The 18,170-nt window shown below is 35.2% G+C and overlaps 1 protein-coding gene across 3 annotated transcripts in view; it reads left to right on the forward strand.

Moving 5' to 3' along the window:
• Positions 1-17,510, forward strand: part of LOC135682248 (uncharacterized) — a 32,845-nt gene extending 15,335 nt beyond the window's left edge. For all 3 annotated transcript variants that reach the window (XM_065197048.2, XM_065197047.2, XM_065197049.2), the window contains 17 exons: positions 316-799; positions 2,281-2,492; positions 2,597-2,751; positions 3,704-3,845; positions 4,471-4,611; positions 6,111-6,230; positions 6,534-6,653; positions 7,074-7,196; positions 7,760-7,879; positions 8,753-9,052; positions 9,369-9,511; positions 9,892-9,986; positions 10,507-10,727; positions 11,292-11,551; positions 12,919-13,114; positions 13,994-14,190; positions 15,966-17,510. In XM_065197048.2, the coding sequence (XP_065053120.2) occupies positions 316-799; positions 2,281-2,492; positions 2,597-2,751; positions 3,704-3,845; positions 4,471-4,611; positions 6,111-6,230; positions 6,534-6,653; positions 7,074-7,196; positions 7,760-7,879; positions 8,753-9,052; positions 9,369-9,511; positions 9,892-9,986; positions 10,507-10,727; positions 11,292-11,551; positions 12,919-13,114; positions 13,994-14,190; positions 15,966-16,079 (3,143 nt within the window). In that variant the 3' untranslated portion in view covers positions 16,080-17,510. The remainder of the gene's footprint in view (positions 1-315; positions 800-2,280; positions 2,493-2,596; positions 2,752-3,703; positions 3,846-4,470; positions 4,612-6,110; positions 6,231-6,533; positions 6,654-7,073; positions 7,197-7,759; positions 7,880-8,752; positions 9,053-9,368; positions 9,512-9,891; positions 9,987-10,506; positions 10,728-11,291; positions 11,552-12,918; positions 13,115-13,993; positions 14,191-15,965) is intronic.
• Positions 17,511-18,170: the final 660 nt, after the last annotated feature.

The following is an 18,170-nucleotide window of genomic DNA, read 5'->3' on the forward strand; positions in this document are numbered from 1 at the left end:
TCCTGCAAACATATTGAGTTTATTCATCAATAAACTCATTTTATGTCTATGTTTCTGATTGTACATTGATTTCTTATAATTGTCATCTTTAGCCGTATCACCTGGTTTTTTAGCTCAATAAGATTGATTTGGATTAAAGCTTGTCTTTGAATATTTCATACGTCGGTTAAAACATTGCTTTTTTAAACTCTTTCTTTATTAAAGAATCCAGGACAATCTTTAAACTATGTTAAGATACATATACATAAATGAATTCTTCACTTTTATTAATTTTTCTTTGTTAGTTTTCAATGTACTTTCGTTCTAATTATGCAGAAGTTGAATACAAAACGTTGAAGAATAGACCATACATAGTGGTTGTTAGCAACGTAAACAGCACATTGAATAACTTTCGATTGACAAAAAGGAAAGATGACGACCAAAAGAATTCTGACGTCATCGTTGATTACAGAGGAACTGTTACACCAGAAAACAAACCTGTATTTGCTGTTGTCTACCTGGGCAGCAATGAACGCCTGGTTTTGGAGTGTGAAGACAGCGCGAACAACTTTGATGCAAACATGACTACATTATACGAAATACCATCTTTGAACGCTGGAATCACTCTGACACTTGTTGAAAATTTGGTGATGAAACCCAGCAATAGAACGTCCAGAGTCTTAGTAGGCTGGGAAAGGATTCTCAACTTTAAGAACGAACTGAAATTTGATTTTCAGCGTGGTTTGCTTATCAGCAAACTGCCTGCAGAGTATCTTTTTGTTGTCAATTTCAGATTTGTTGCCCAAAGGAAGGGTAAAAGGTGAGGCTATAATTTTTTTCTCAGAATCTAATAAATTAACGGATCTTTGATTTCAGAAAACATAATTTTTAACTCGTTCCTGATTCTATAGAAATAAAGATTAATATTCAATAGAGAAAATGGTAAGAAAAGATGTTTGGTTCAAGGGTAATTAGTCTTGACAGCAGGCTGAGAGATATGACGAAAAGGTAGCTAACCAACTTTCAAATGCCAATTAAACGTTTGTCAAGTAAACATGATAACGGCATATTTACATCCATGCTTGTAAATTCAATTAAAAAAGTCGTGTTTAGCATTGCCAAAGAGAAAAGAAATCAGTGATAGAATTAACAGGCAGGTCGAATTCATTGATCCTGATTAAAATTTGTGAAACATTGTCGTAGCATCAGCTTTAATTTTTTGCTTCTGCCAATACATCCTGCATTATTGGCCAATCAGATGCAAAAAAATGTCAAATTTAAAATGTCAAACGATGCCACGATACTTTTAGTCACATGTTGAACGAATAAATAAATGTCCGATATAAGAACAGCATTTTGCTTGCAATTTATGTTATATTGGCTGAAGGTTCTGCATGATAAGCTGAACCCAGTACCAAAAAACTTGTTTTTTCTGCGACTAAATCTATATTGCTACAATCCTTGCCAGAAGTCTTGGTACACCAAGCTAAAATTTTGCATAACTTCAGTAGCATCCCCCTTTCCCCTTTGAAACAATTTTGAATAACAACAGTTTCAAAGCTTGAAATTCGTCCAATGTCAGTTTATCAGCTAGGGTAAGTAATAGGCTTTTCAGCCAACATTGTTTTTGGGGGGAGGGGGGATATTTCTGTATCTTACAGCCGGAAACTTTTATTTCTTCAAAATCTTTCATTGGTCGCAGGGTGTTCCAAGGACTTTTGTCAAGGATTGTAGCATCTGCTTTTTGCTAGTATCAATTGCTTTTTGCGCAATATCTACATAAATCTATATAAATAAAAATTTTTAGAAAGACAATGACAAAAGACCATTTATAATTTTTCTGGAACGCGCTTCATCCTTGCAACGAGGAGTCATCAGCCTACTATAAAAAATGTATATATCTTTATACTGAGTATAGCAAGATATGTGGAAAAGGAAAACTGTATGGTAGGGAATATGGAAAGACGTCTGGGATTCACAACACCCCTTCCTCTTTAGGATTTGACTAAGGCTATTAGTAGTTTTTCTCCTTCGTACAGGGGGTATGTCTTGAAAAATGGATTGTGAAAGAATATTTACTTATATGTCAGAGTGATTAGTTAATTTCGCCCAAGCAAGTATTATAAATATGTTCCGAGGCGGTCTGTGAAAACTTTCATTTTCTTGAAACACTAGTTTTGCTTACTCCCAAATGTCACTAAGCCACGACCTTTAGTCTGTTCCCTAGTTGACTTTCTTATTCTCTTCGTGTTAATTATACAAAACAATGACAATTCATCATCATTTCCTTTACAATTTTAGGTCGTTGTTTCTCTCTGTAACAGACGAATTAGAGAAGCATAGCTTTTCTGTTCCACTGTGTGATAACCAGAACGGTAAAACTTGTGGGACAAGTTTCATTACGTCATTGAAGCTTCAAAAATGGCAGACTGTTGGTCTTTACTTGACTCTGACCGATGTAAATGACTCGGTGACGGTATTAGGTGGAACTAGGATGTCGATTGTGATGCTTGGTAAGCCACTGATAGTATTAATTTCTTCCTAAAGATGAATCTTTCTCTTTATTCATTGTTTTCTATGTTTTCAAAGTTGACAAGCCTTAAAATTTTTCATACAGAAAAGACAGCTGCTCTGGCTTATGACGACAGAGGGCCAAGTTTCATTGAGCAGCCTTGGCCAGTGTATACCAATCATTCAAGCATATTTGAATATCAATGTGCAGCTATTGGATCACAAAGCATCACAACATACACGTGGAATTGGATAAGCAGGGTAAGAAGGGTTCTGCTCTTAATCCGTGACATAAATTTTTTATTTGATGTGATAAGATAAAAAACATTGGCAGATGATAGATGCAATAAAGAGCAGCTGCAAGGTTTCTTTGCAAGTGTAAGGGTCGCGCAAGAAGAATCCTACTCTGGGTACCAGACCCTCGGTAAAAAGATGGTCGACCCAGGGTAAAAAAATCCTTTCTCTTGTATAACTTGCGATTTGCTTGAATTTTACTGGTGCTACATAGTTACATGATTCACGTAACGAAGATATGCTTAATGGGGGCCTGCAAATTTTTGGTCGCTGGTTAGGAATTTAGTGCGAAGGAAACATTTTCCGACGATCATTGGCAGTATCTTCACGCCTGCTATTTAGAACTCATAAATAAGGGAATGTAAAATCTACTGAAGAAAGCGAATATTCAAAATTATAGAAGTCCAATAAAAATCAGGAAATTTAAGGTTCAAGATTAGGTAAAAGACACTGGCTGAAAGACAAGATTTCTTTTGCAAAATTTCATAAACTTTATTTTTTCAAAAGATGTAATTCGAAGTCCAGTTAACTCTATTTTAGCTTAAGATTATCATTCATATAAAGTAAATTATCATATAAAATTTCATCATTTCATTTTCTTGACTGTCCTCCAACATTTAAATAAAACGGAGCTCAGAAGAAAGCTCGTCAATTGTGAGATAACGGGCAGTTTCCCTCAAAAGGAAATAAGAAAAGAGCTGGAGACAGATAATTTCTGAGATAAAATTCGAGATAGTGAACGTCTGAAAGACCTTTCTTCTTTCAAAACGAGGGGAAATGAAAAGACTTTCAATATAAGGAAGTTCAGGATGTCAATTGCAAATGAAAATTTCAAGCTTCCGCCATTAATTCCTAATTTTAGGTTCACTTCATAAAATTCCGAATCTTTCTAAAACCAAAGTTCTGAAACGTTTTCTAGGAAACAAAGTTAAAGAAGGTCGTTGGCTACGGGAAAAGCTTTAAAGTACTCGGAAGACCAGAGGAATCAGGCTATTATTTTTGCACAGCAAATATGAATGGAACAGTACGCAACTCAAGAATTTCTACACTCGACATTTCAGGTAGGCAGTTATGTAAAGTAACTCTTGGCACGGTCTACTTTTCTCACTGGGGCTGTCTACACGTATTTTTTAAAGGGGCAACTTTGTTAGAAAAAGAAAAAATAACAGAATATTTCCAGGCCTAAAACTTAAAACCTATTTTTTGAGGATACCATAGTTGAAAAAATAGGTTTCATGTTCTTGTAAAAATGAGCTGATTATCCTCTTTCTTGCATCCCACAGCTCAACAACTTCAGTCATTCAACCTTCGTCGATTTTAAACACCTCTCTTTGACTACACCCTATATTTATACGAACGACCCTTATAAGAAACACCAAGCTGAGATTTGCCCAAAAAATGGGCACAACATAAGAAGCAAGGCAGGCTGAAATTTAACAAAACTCAAGATAAACAATACCAGCAAAAACTGAAAAATGAAAGAATAGCAGCAGAAAAACAGAAAGCGATAAGCAAAATCATCCGGACACTATTATGCACAGAAATTCCGTTAAAGAAATAAGAAACAAAAGCACGTTAGGCTAAAATTATGCGAAAAAATAAGAAACGTGGATAGAGAGAGTAGATTGATTCAGTAACTACAGGTTTGTCAATTCTGAAAACTCTGAAACTTGATTGCGCTTGCAGATACTGATGAATGCAAACAAAATGCTACGGAGGAGCTTAAGATGCTTTGCCACACTGACGCATACTGCATTAATACAATTGGCTCGTACCTTTGCCGGTGTAACAATGGTTTCAATGGAGATGGTTTTCGTTATTGTAAAGGTAATTTCAACTTTAGTGAATCCAAATGAAGAAAAATTGCTAGATTGCGTAAATTAGAATTGAATTCATTGTTTGTTGTATAATTCTTGATTACGTTTGTCAGTTCTGAATCAATGTATTCTGAAAATCAAATTGAATTGAATTAAAGAGAACGTCTATCTTGGTTACATTGTGATGGAAATTTGGCGCCACTTTGGTGCGAAATGCTCAATGGAAGTTGAGATGCCTTTGTCAAAGTCGATTTAGAACATACTGCTCAATTCGCCACAGCGAATGCTTTCTAAATTGCATGGCATTTACCAAGTAACAAATTCACAACCAATCGAAACCGAATATCGTTATGTTAATATGTCAGCGAATTGATTCGTTTTTTTCGTTCTAAGGGTAACTTTTCAGCCTGATAACTTTACACCAACTTAGAGTTTTGCGTAAACGTTTAATGATAGTGCTATAAAACACTACGTTTAATGATACTGCTGAAAATACAACCTTTGCACTCGACAAACATGCAGACAACTTTTAGCTAAAGAGACCTTTGATGGTTTGTAATAAGGGTGAGGCTTAGAAAAGCTGCCTTTTTCCATCGATAGGATTCAGGTCACTTCTGGAGATTTAGATCATAGCACCACAAAGCTATTAAACTATTCATGCCGCTCTTTGACGGCTTTTCAGATTAAAAATTTCCAATTTTGCTTCACAGCAATTAAACTTTATGGAACAGGTGCATTTCAAGGCCAGATTGTTCCCCCATAGACCATTTTTGTTTCTGAGATTATGTATATTTTTGCGAGGGAAATGTTTTGCGAGGGAAATGAACACTGTGCAAACCACACAATGTCATGTTCTATCTTTCTTGTAGTCACATTTCGCAGATGTATTAAGGCTTATTCTAGCCTTAGCGCAGCAGCTGTAAAGTGTTTTCTTAATAACTTGAAGATTAATTATTTTCCTTTGTTATTTCAAATGATGATTTATTTTCTTTTGTTGTCTTACGTTTTTTACATTTACGATAAATAGAAACTCTCGATTATTTTTTTAACGAGTTACGTTTGTTTACGGCCGAACTGACAGTTTTATTGATGTTTTGTTATGATGTAAAATCGCTCACAATTGTTATTCTTTACTGTATGAGAACATGTGGCAGATATGACAGGGTAGAAAACAACTCAACTTGGCCTTCATTCATGATTAAAAAAGGCATTTGATACCGTAAATGATGAAATATTGATAAAAAGTTAGAAAAGAGTTCACGCTTTCATTAAGTGATAGAAAACAGTTCCGCTTAACTAATGGGCACCAGTTAGGGGCTAGATTGGCAACATGTGGTATATCCAAAGGGTGATGCTTGGGACCATTTCTTTTTATCGTCTACCTGAATGAGCTGTGATATTTACGTTCCTATTTATTCCTATTTATTCGTTCCCATTTGTAAGCTAGAGGGATTTTGTGTGTAAAGAACTTTTAATGAAAAGAAATGAAATGAAATGATTGTTCCATAGACGTAGATGAATGTTCGTTGAATGGCACTTGCCACGCCAATGCAACGTGCACGAATTCAATTGGATCTTTCAGTTGCCGGTGCAACACTGGATTCAGAGGCAATGGTACCATGTGCTCAGGTAATCAAACCTTGAATACCACAAAGAAACTAATTTCAAATGATTTTATGCTACAAATTAGTCCGGATTGTGTCAACACGTATAGCCTTTGATACAAAATATTTTACCTGGTATATACACTGCGAAGTTTTGATGTATAAAGGAAGATCATTAATAAATGCGACTTCTGTCACTTAAATCTCCAATTGTACCTTTGCAGTTTCAGAGCTCGGCTCCTTGCTATAGTCATTGCCATAGTAATTCACTATCAACACCATTCATTTAGACAACATTGCAGTGATGTACTTTGGATTTTTGTCTTAGATATCAACGAGTGTTTGGAAAGTAATGAATGCAGCAAGGATGCTGATTGTATAAACACTGTTGGCTCCTATCGTTGTGACTGCAAAGAAGGCTTCGATGGTGATGGATATGGATGTGAAAGTGAATACAAATTGAAGTCTATTTTCATTTATGTTACACCCTTTTTCTGTAAAGGATGATTGTTCTTCGTGTAATATAATAAGTAATAATTATCCCACTTTTTGGAAACAAAATTTTAACTCAATTAAAAATGATTTTAAATCAAGCCAAGTAAAAATAATTGCTTGGAACTAATCATCACAAAATCGTCAGCATGAGACAAGCGATATGAGATATTTAATTAAGATGTTTGGTGCCTCGAAAAATGTACATGAAGTTTGAAACGATGAGAAATGAAAATCAATTCGCCCTGAAACGATTTCTGTACAATGTCTCAACCAAGAATCTTTCTTTTGAATGAATGAAGTGAACTCTGTATACTTTCTCTTAAGCCTGTTTGTTATTTTGCAGCATAATTTAATAGTTGATTTCATTTTTCAGATATAAATGAATGCAACTATGAGAAGAACCCTTGCGATGATGCAGCGACGTGCTCTGATACTTATGGTTCATTTAAATGCCAATGCCGCGAAGGATGGACTGGAAACGGAACCGTTTGTGAAGGTAAAGACAACTTTAAAAGGCAGACTCAATGACAATCTTGAGTTTAACGTTTATGGGATATGCCAGTATAACAAGCATACTGCTTGCATAGGTCACAGATACGTCCAAAAGGCGCACAAATCTTGTTTTCATCTTAAATGCATCTAAGGTCAGAATAAATTCAATTTCATTGCAGATGCTGTTCTAAATTGCTCTACATCTATATGACAAGTTGTTTAATCAACAAAACTGGTTTTGACTGGCTTTGAAGTGTGGTTTTTGTAGATTATATACACGTTAATTTTAAGAGATTAACTCATCCATGGATGTTTGGATTAAACTACTTAACACCTGGTTTATTTCAATAGTTATATATTGCAGATTTGAATGAAGAAAAGTAATTGTTTTACATTCTAGGCATATCCATACATGATTTTTACTTGTATTGCTGTAAAATCGACAATACAATTATGCAGTAAAAGGCTAGGTTTTTGGTTCAGAAAATTCCTATTTATGCATTGAATTTATTTAGATCAACAAACCTTTTAAGATACAAATCTTTTGAATCATCTTTTTCTCTGCAGATATCAACGAATGCCTTTTCACGAACTGCACAGGCAATGCCACGTGTTACAATCAACCTGGCAGCTACAGATGCAAGTGTAACCCTGGATATAAGGGAGATGGTTTTGATTATTGCGAACGTATGATGTTTTCTCTTTCTTTCTCACAACTTGCCTAATTTACTGACACACATAGCTGTTTATGTCTAAGTACCTGCTTCGTGACATCTCGTATTTCATATTATAAAGACTGAAATATGAATGCAATGCAGTTTAAAAAATGGGCATGTAAAGATATGTACAATAAGATGGTATAGCAAATTATTAGTTACTCTTTAGAATAAGTTATGTTAGATTCTTTTTCAAAAATCAGTTACAAGATACCGCCGCGAATAAACAGCAAAGAAACCAGTGTGCCATTCATTGGTATGTTTTCAAATTATGCAGAACATGCACTAGCAATAGACATCTTGATCGATGAGATCAAACAGATGGTGATTGAAATACGGACCAATCCAACACAAGTAGTTTATGAATGACTTTTAAGTAAAGAAGTCAAATAGGAGTTATGTATTCTAGATGTTGTGACATTAGGTCTAACAAAACACTTGCAGTAAGGACTATTTTTGTTTAATTAATAAAGTTCTTTCCTCTTTACAAAACAAGGAGTCTTTCCAAAACTGATCATTAATTTTTTTTGTTTTGAGTTCTTTAACATATATAGAAAGTTTAGAAATTTTCCACTACTGTGCAAAAGGAGAAAGGTGGCCTTGTATGTTGTAAAAAACCTATACATCCTGGTATCCAGTAGAAATACTGTATAAATGAACTCTATAATGAATTTACTCCAGCATCATCTTGGCTGATTCTGTTCGCCATCAAAAGTACCAAAGATGGTTACCTGGCTATCAAAACGAAATGTCCTTCGAAAAAAACTTCAAAGGCATTTAGTATTGAAGAAGATCGATTTAGTATTCTGTCAAGAAATTAACGCTTTCTCAAATCTCCTTTTAGCCCTTGGTTGTACTCCACCACCTGAATGCACGGGAGAATTTAAAGCCGCTTGGTGGGCGCGAAGTCCCTACCTAGCAAATTCTTCCAATCAAGAGCCATTTGGTCTTTTCAAAGATTTGCTGACTCAGGTTGTCATCGCTTGCTGTGCAAACTGCTCTCTTTTATCATTTGATGGTCCGTATAATGGCTCGAGTGATGTGGAAGCTGTAATTGAAGTTAACAAAACAGTCGATTTTGGCTGTCCTTTGTATGGCTCTCCGGATCAAACCTTGTTCAAAGGATTGCCGTTCATGCCCATTGGTAATGTCCAATTTTATTTTACTTAGTAATTTGAATTTCATTATGCTCATTTTGATTTATAAACAGCAAACGTTGTCTTTTATTGAAGATTCGTATAAACATTGTAAGCATCATGACAAGTTTTAGCGCTATCAATAGGAAAGGGGTAGTGTAGGGTGGTGCACATTATGTGAACTTTTCCAATAGAGTTTCTACTGCATGAAATTGCTGCATCAAAACTGTCTAGTTAAAAGATAATAAACTTTTATTTGCATTTTACTTTTATCTGTTCATCAAGAAAGCTTTTGCAGTTTAGCTACTTTTTATCAATTTTTAGTCGAATCGCCCGGAATCGCCTTCTTTATAAAAGACAAACCAAAGGAAAAGAGTGCACTTCTCGATTCTCTTGGAAGCACGTGGCCTATTCTTGCAATCACATTTTTGCTTGCGTGTTTATCTGGAGTAATAATTTGGTTTTTGGTATGCTATCGCTCTTTCATTCCATATTTACTCAATATTCCATCAATCGCTATACTTTACATTAATAATTTACATTTCTTATCTTTTTTGAGATAGAATTTACGGGTTGTTAAATTATTTCTGCTAAATTTCTGCTGATAACATCCATAAGAACACCATCTCTTAATCTTTAACTAGAATTTCTGACTGGAAAAGTTTCTGTCAGAAGTTAGCAAGAATGCTTACTGAATCAATATATTTCCCCTTTAGTAGTTCAGTCCAAGATAGCACCTATGGTACTCTTTATCCATTCAAGCTTTATATATTCAATCAATAAAGAAGTCTTGTGTTTTCTGCCTAAATTCTTTTTATATTTAACGATACCTTCGTTTATTTCTAAGGATACAGTACGTAACCCAGTCGAGTTTCCAAACTCCTTTATTGAAGGAAGCTGGGAAGGTTTCTGGTGGGCATTTATCACCATGACAACAGTGGGGTAAGTTCTAGCCGTAGCTAGAATTCAGCAGCTAGGAGTTTTTCTTTAGCTTCTATCGTAACAATGTGTTTTTGCCCTGTTTGTTTTTGCCTTACTGTTTGCTGCCTAACAACAAATGTTAATTATTATGAAGACCAAAATTTAACACCAGGTCCCACCAGGTTCAGCTAAAGCGCACTTGTTGTAGAGCTGACACTATTTGCATTAATAAACGTTACAATAATGAAGATCCTCATTGCTATTTGATAAAACAATCAAAGTCAGAGGACCTAGGCGTGAACCTTGTGGAACTTTCGTTTCATTAGCCCCAACACTAGATTCCCTTGCTTACACCCACATATCGTACGACAACACGTTGATTCAAATAGTGCAACAATTTTTCGTAGTTGGAATTTAATTATAGCTTTTTGGAATGCAGCTAATGGTAGACTTTGCTTTTGTCCATAAGTATGCCATGGTAGATGACACCTGGGAGTATTGACCAAGTATGCTGACACATAATTTCTTTAATATTTTCTAGATATGGTGACAAAGCTCCACGCTCATTCCCTGCAAGACTGTTTGGAATCGTTTGGATCTTGGTTGGCTTGGTAATTATATCAACATTCACAGCAACAATAACAACAATGCTGACAGCAAGTAGTCTCTCAGACGAAACAAAACTGTACGGTACCAAGGTTGGGGTGCTTGAAAACAGTGAGGAATACAGGCTTGGAGTGAAGCGAAACGCGGAGACTAAAGGTAACATGATTCGAAATATGGATAGACATCATGAATTGAATTAGTTATAAATTAATGAGCAGAGAATGAAAGAATATTGAATTTCAAGTACCTGTGTCTACCAAGTTGTAATTTTACATTCAAACTAGTGAATACTAGAGTGTTTGGGAAAGGCTTTCCTTTTGCGAAATAGGAATATAAGAAACTAATCCCCAAGATGGCGAAAATTAATACAGAGACCAAATTTATAATTGCCTATTACGCTGGTCTAAACATCGGTGTAAGAGACATAGGAGTTGTGTGTATGTGTGTGTGTGTGTGTGTGTGGGGGGGGGGGGGGGGGCAGCCTATGGAATAAAATTATCAACTGTAAGTTTCAAATATTTCACGCAAAGTTTTCCATATTGTAAAAGCGTAGTAGAAACATCCTTTAAAAAAATCACTTTTTTGGTAAAGTAGATTGGTGTGGCAACTTCTATAGCTTTTTCGATCCATGTATTTGCCCTAAATTTTCTTTAACATAGTCTGCTCATTTCCTTAACATAGTCTAGATAAAACTTTTGCACAAATCATTTCTATTTTCAGCCTATAATTCTGTGGAGGAAATTGTTAGCAAAGTCGAAGAGGGTGAAGTGCAAGGAATTCTCTTGGACACGTATATAGCTGGGGAATTTCAAGAACAGTTAAAGTCACTGCGGCTACAGCAAGTTATCGACTATTCATTTTCATACGGAGTAGTGTTGTCAAGAGATGGGCTGGCATTAAGGAAGTGCTTTTCCCACTACTTGGAATCCAAGCAAAGTCAGATATACGCTACGATATCTAAAGTTATCAAACCATTAAAGGTAAACATTTTGATAAAAGATTCATAGTACCGACGCCTTGGCCCGGGTTAGTGAACTAGAATGTATAAAATTGGTTATGCTGTCCGATAATGGAAATGATCTCTTCATCACAATAGCCACAATATTTTTCATTTGCTATGTTGCTTTCATTAACGAAACAATATTAATTGTACTTACTTCAAAGGGCAGGGCATCGTGACCTGAAAATAATTTTGACGGTGTCCTAAAGAGTCTTTTCGCTAGTATTAAAAATTAACACGAAACGTAGATTTTTTCTAGTATTTTAAAACCAAACATTCGATGTTCTTTATCTTTAACCAACGTGTTTATGCAATAAAAGTGAAGTTTCAGCTGAGGACAAAGATGAAGATCTTGTCCATGAGTGCTATGCCGAGAAAATGAAAGCTCTTGCACTTTAAAGAAAGGTCACTGGGACTGGAGAGACTGTACGTTCACTGTATACAGTACCTGTTAGGTTGTTCCATTATAAGGGGTCTGATATCCGCCTAACAGCACCTTTTTCCTACGATGCTCGTTGATCATGAAATTTTTTGGAAATATCCGTAATCGCAGCGATGCCGTAAACGGTTAATCGCACTCGATTTTAGGTCTAATCTGCATAATCGCGTAAATATAATGGACCCGCTTCAGAAGTTCGTGTGCAAGAAATGCACAAGAGGACTGGTTTCTAATGCTTTCTGACAAGTAGAAACAAGAAGGAATATGATTATTTGATCCCCCAATGCATACTTTTTTATTTTCAAGTATTTTAGTTATTGGCCCTCAATAACAGTCTCGAGTGTCTGCACGAGTGTCAAGGGCCCAAGCTACCTCGGGTTCCCAAATAACCTCGGGAAGCTTCAGATGTCTGCATAAGTGAATTGATATATGCAGCAAGTAGCAGTCATGAATTTAACGTATTGATTGTCTGTGAAGGAAGATGCAGACCTTGTCAACAAATGGCAGGCTCAGAAAGAAAGCATTTTCATTTTTCTCAAATTAGGTTAAGCTCAAACCAGTTGCAGCACTCAGGGAAAAATATTAAAGCTCGTCCACTCAGCAAATACGATGAATAACAGCTGATTCCAATATTCATTTTTTATGCATTGATTTAATTCCACCAGGTTTTAAAAATTATACAAGTGTTTAGAATGTTACTTCAATTTGGTAATACAAATAATTAGACTCTTACACTCTGGTTTATAGAAGAAGACGGTTTTTAAGTTGCGACTTACAGTTTCACGCTTAATGAGGCCATTGGGGAGCTGTTAAAATTACTCTCTCTTTCTCTATGGATGTTATCATATTAAGTTTATAAGTCCTTGAAGATATCGGGATCATTGTATGGCTATATATGTTTTTTGTAGACAAGAGGGAATTCAAATTTGGCGTCAAAAAAGTCAGCAAATATTTTCGATGCTGATTCTGTTTATTTCAAGTACATTGTGTTCATCGGCCTTGGAACGTTTGTCTTACTTTTTCTCGTTGGCCTTACTTGCGAATGTGTCAATGCGAGAAAGAGAAAATATCAAATGGCTCCCAATAGCGCCACAGATAAAAAAGGTATGCACAGTTTTTCCCAATTGCAATAATTCACGATGGTAATGATTCAATATTTTGTATGTCACAGAAAAATTGTACATGACAGGTTGAAGCCCGAATAGCTAACAGCCCCGAAAACTCAAGTCCCGATGATTCGAATTCCCCGATAACTCATACTGTTTTAGATTCATTTGAATCATCCCTAATGCGTTGTTCGACATCTTGAAAAAATCAAACATTCGTTAGCTCAAACAATTTCCGTCGTTCTCCTGTAGCGGTTTCAATTATCAGGCCTAAAGAAAAATATCACTTTTTAAGTAATTCTTTTCCTTTTTATGTTTTAATAAAGTCATTTGTACTTTACCAATGATTGGAGTACCGTATTTCCTCTAAAGAATGCCACGACGTTTACTACAAACTCCAAATTTTGGATGCGGCGTTCAATAGAGGGCGGCGTTGATCAGAGGACGGTGTTCAATACAAAATGAAAAGTTTTTCAAATGAAAAATGCGATGAAAAATAATAAAAACAGACTTTAAACAATGTTTTCTTTTCCCAAAACATGTAATAAAGATTGTGTGAACAATTTTTGAAAATTACAAAAATGTCTTCATGTTATGGAAATGTCAAGGAATTTCAATACCCCTTCCTCCGTCAGAGTCCTCGTCTCTATGACATAAAAACTTTCATAGCTTTTGAATAGTGGTGTGTTTTCTAATGAACGCCGCGGCGTTCATCAGAGGGCGGCGTTTTTTCCAAATGGATGACTGAAGGTGCGGCGTTCAATAGAGGGCGGCGTTTATCAAGGGGCGGGGTTCATTAGAAGAAATACAGTAATGCAATTTGACGATTGCAAACCTAGTCATGGAAGAATCAAACCACGGCTTTATTTTCTTTTAGAGCCAGAGCTGATGGAGTGGAGGGTTCAGTGGGAATCTGGAAAAGTGAGTTACTTTCAGCGCAACATTTTCAAAAATGACATCAGTGACTTGAAACAACAGATTAAAGAATTCGCAGATAACTGGATAAGACAACTGGAAGAGCTGGAAAGTCGACAAGCTAAAGAAGTAGCGAACATAAGAATGAACGACAGCAAGGTCAGGTTTTTATCAAATTTTCCAGTCGAAGAGAATGGTCATGGTAAAATTGAAAACGTTTAACATTGTCTTTAAAATCTAGGTTTGCTTACTGAATTTCTTGACAGCTGAGTTGCAACTACTTTGTAAGATGGCGATCGTTTTTCATCGGTTGTGTTTGCTTTGGGTAATGGTTTTAGAAGAAGGTTTTGTTGTAAGGAATGAAATTAGGTCTTTCATTAAAGATATCAAGAAGAGGGGAAGTTTGCCAAAGATTTTAAACCTAAAGGATGTTTCAGTATTCACTCATTGCAAATATGCAGATAATACTTGGATAAAATTAATAAACCCGTATTTGCAATCTGCCGTGAGTACCCCACCCCAACATTGCTGTTAGTGTAGTTTTGAGTCTGATGTTGCTAAGCTCTCTTAATCCAGTAGTTGCAAACAAATTTTCATCTAACAAAAGCAGCTCAAGAAACGTTTAAATTGTAATTGTAGTGGAGATGTCAAGTACATTACATTATTCAAACAGCTTGTATTATCAGAACTGTGACAGTGTGCCATGTGCATTTATTTTAATAAAGATGTGCTCAAGTATCTGAGGTCATTCAACTGATTATAATTACCTTCTCAGACTAACTGTGTTGAATTGCTTAGTACTCTTGTTAAAAAGCCTTGGATTTCACCTCATTTTGAATATCACTGTCAAGTGTTTCCTAAAAGTACTGTCAAATTGAGAGAACTAGCATAAAAAGAATCTTCAATCTGCTCAGTTCCCATGGCTTTATCTCAAATTTCAGCTGGGGTTTTCTGATTAAAGTGGATAATAGAGTTCTTAAGATTGACGTCATTAAACTTTTTTTAGAATATTTGACTTTTGAGCACATAGCCTAAAAAACACCTTTAGGTACTCCAAAGTATGGAAAATAAGTTAAATTGTTGTGATTTCAGGTTTGCAAACGGATAGTTGCTATTTGGCCTGGTTTATGTAGTTTAAAGAACAAAGACCTAGTGATTTTATAGATCCTGTGAACTTGTAGCCATGTCTCAGCCAATTTGTAGCACATTTAACTGCTTTTGAACATTAAAAAATACTTTGCAACGCTCTTTCAGGCTATTGGATCCAAATTTCAAAGTTCTAAAAATTTGTTTTTATGATGTCATTGCTTAAGTACTCAAAGTCTACTGTTTTTATAAATCAAAGAAATCTAACTTTGGCTGGACAAGAAGGACTTGCTATTTGGTACTTTAAAAAAGCCCAGCTGATTCTTTTTAAAAGAACGTTCGCGGACCTGCTTACTGAAAGTTAAGGACGGAAAGCGTTTGGTTGGTTTTTTCATTATGTTCCCTCTCAACTTCACCATACCTGTGAAAAACAATGTAAAATATAAATCTAACGTTATGAAACTAATGGTATTAATAGCCATAGAAAGAATTGCTTCATATATATTGTCAAGTTTCATTTAAAAGAAAATTTGATGTTGCAATCTATTGGCTTGAATTTGCTCTATTTTTACATAAAACTTAATACTTAAATTTTGAAGTTGTATGCAGTTTTTTTTACAGCTTTGCACCATTCATGCCTGTCTTGCATCAATTCCAAGTGTTTACTTAATCTTTTTTTCTTTGGAGAGGTCTCTTGATGTCAATTCTTTCGAGGCCTTGTCGTATTGTCTACATCTAGATCCTTTTTTGGTCTGGCCTATCTATTTTCCTGAGATATTCTGAGATAAATTTTATTTATTAATTTAATTTCATGTCTTTTCTAATCAATTTGCCTATCTTGAAAACAGCTACACAATGGTAATACCAGAAGCCGACCAGCATTAGAGAGAATATTTAGCGCTTTTAGAAGTCAAAAGAAAAGTGGCAATGGGCATTTGCCAGAATCAAGCACTTCCCTGTAACCCATGTCAAAGATCGATCGGGAATTAAATTTCTCTTGCCAGGTGAACAATAAACACCAAAAGCCAAGCTTAAAGGTAAAGGTGCGATTCAGAGAGAGTAGAAAGTGATAAAAACGCTCTTTGTGTATAGAAGGACAAGTATATAGATATCTAATAAAATCAACTTATTTTAAAGTTGTTTTGATCAATAACTAAACAGTTGCTTCGATAAAATGTTTTTGTTTTAATGAAATTAAATTGAAGATTTAATAATAAATTTTTTTAACAAATTATTTTTGCTGCAAAACTGTAGCTATTTAATGTCCTTTTGATTTTAAATAATTAACTGTGATCTTTTTAAGAAGAAAATTAAAATTCTGTTGCAGTTATTGATTTTGTCGTAAACGAACGGTCCTTGATTTCAAAATTTGTACAAAAATAGGATTCTTGGTTGCAAAGAAGTATGCCTCTAGGCTTTAACCTGCTTTTGTAATAGAAGCAACATTTAGTCCTAACCTTTTTTTTATAATCAAGATTGTGCCCTGCTACCGGTAAATCCCTCTACTAGAGGAGTCACTCAAACTTTTTATATACGCAGAGGTCCATCCGCAATTATCAAAATTCACCCAAAGGTATCGAAAACAAATTTGACAGACCCAAAAGTATCAGTCAAAAAGTTTTGATGAAATCCAGAAATATCAGAAGACAAAATCTTTTTGTCGAGCACATTAGAGACTGCTAGCCATAGTGATTTAGACTGTTTCTTATAATAATCAGCTTAAACACATCTGTTTTTTTATTTCTGTTTTTAATATTTTTATGTGCTAGTTGGACACATAAGTATCAAAAATATATATTATCAAATACAGATACCCAAAAGTATCGATCACAAAGAAAGTTCTTACCTATAACTATCGGATGGACCCCCTATATAAAAATTTTAAGTGACTCCCCTGGGATCCTACTCCATGACACTTCAAGTTATAAAAAAACGAACACATCATTAAACTTATGGTAATGAAATCTGTTATAAGGTACTTTGATAACTAAAAATGAATTCAACACCTTTTAGTCATTAATTCCTAATCAATTCATCGGTACTAAATTCTGTGGTGCAGTGGAATCTTTTGATCGTTCCAAGCTTTAGTTCGTTGTCTTCTCCCCGATCTGTTTAAGCTAGTTTCTTATGCAAGGTGCATAGACAGCAATGCCTCTTGGATACTGAAACACGCCCACTTGTTGATCAAAAGGGACACAATAAAGTGTATTAAACATTGCTAAATAATGCCCGGAACTCGACCTCATACCTAGCCTTATATGCATCTTGCGATTCGAGTATTCGACATAAGAATATAATCATCTCAGGTTTCTGTTTGTATAAATTTCTAAAGCATTATTCTGTACATTAACTCTGGATAGTGTTAATGTTGATCATGAAATAATTTTTCATTCCATCGTCGTTTTTACAGAAGATTATCCTCTGTACGAGCAGCACTATTGTTGAAACCTTAAACTTTACTGCGTAAACTACTAAAATCCTTGCCAAAAAAACTGGCAAAGCTACGATACTCACCATTTATAAAAACTAGCAGGCAACATGTTCTGACTACCTCCTTCAGTTAAAATCCCTTCCTATTTTTTTTTGCTTCATTATCCCATCTTCAGAACAATGTCGATTACAATAGTAACAATGTTTGTTATAGCAAGTAAGCAACTTTTTAATGAGGTAAAGTGCCTTTGTAAACTGGCTTCAACATGATAATTTTATAGTGATTTTAGAGACATTGTGATCTCCTAAAAGCTTTGTCTTCCTTTGAATTTTGATGCACAACAGAAAGAATCTGCACCGATACTTAAAAGAACGCTTCTCACTTTTAGCTAAGTGGTGTCATTTCGTGCGCACGACAAGCATGGTGGAGCAAAATGGGCCTTTGCTTTGGTACAAAGATGTGTGAACATAGGTGTACGGGACGGAGGGGTCTTGGGAGGCTTCAGCCCCCCTAGATTCGAGCAGCTGATTTTTTCGAGCAACATTTGGGCAGGAGCCTTCTCCAAAAACAATAAGTATAAGATGAACTACATTTTGAACATGTTTAAAAATATCTGAGATGA

This window comes from Rhopilema esculentum, chromosome 16, assembly GCF_057945365.1.
Source record: "Rhopilema esculentum isolate cy_ngs chromosome 16, ASM5794536v1, whole genome shotgun sequence".
Lineage (NCBI taxonomy): Eukaryota > Metazoa > Cnidaria > Scyphozoa > Rhizostomeae > Rhizostomatidae > Rhopilema > Rhopilema esculentum.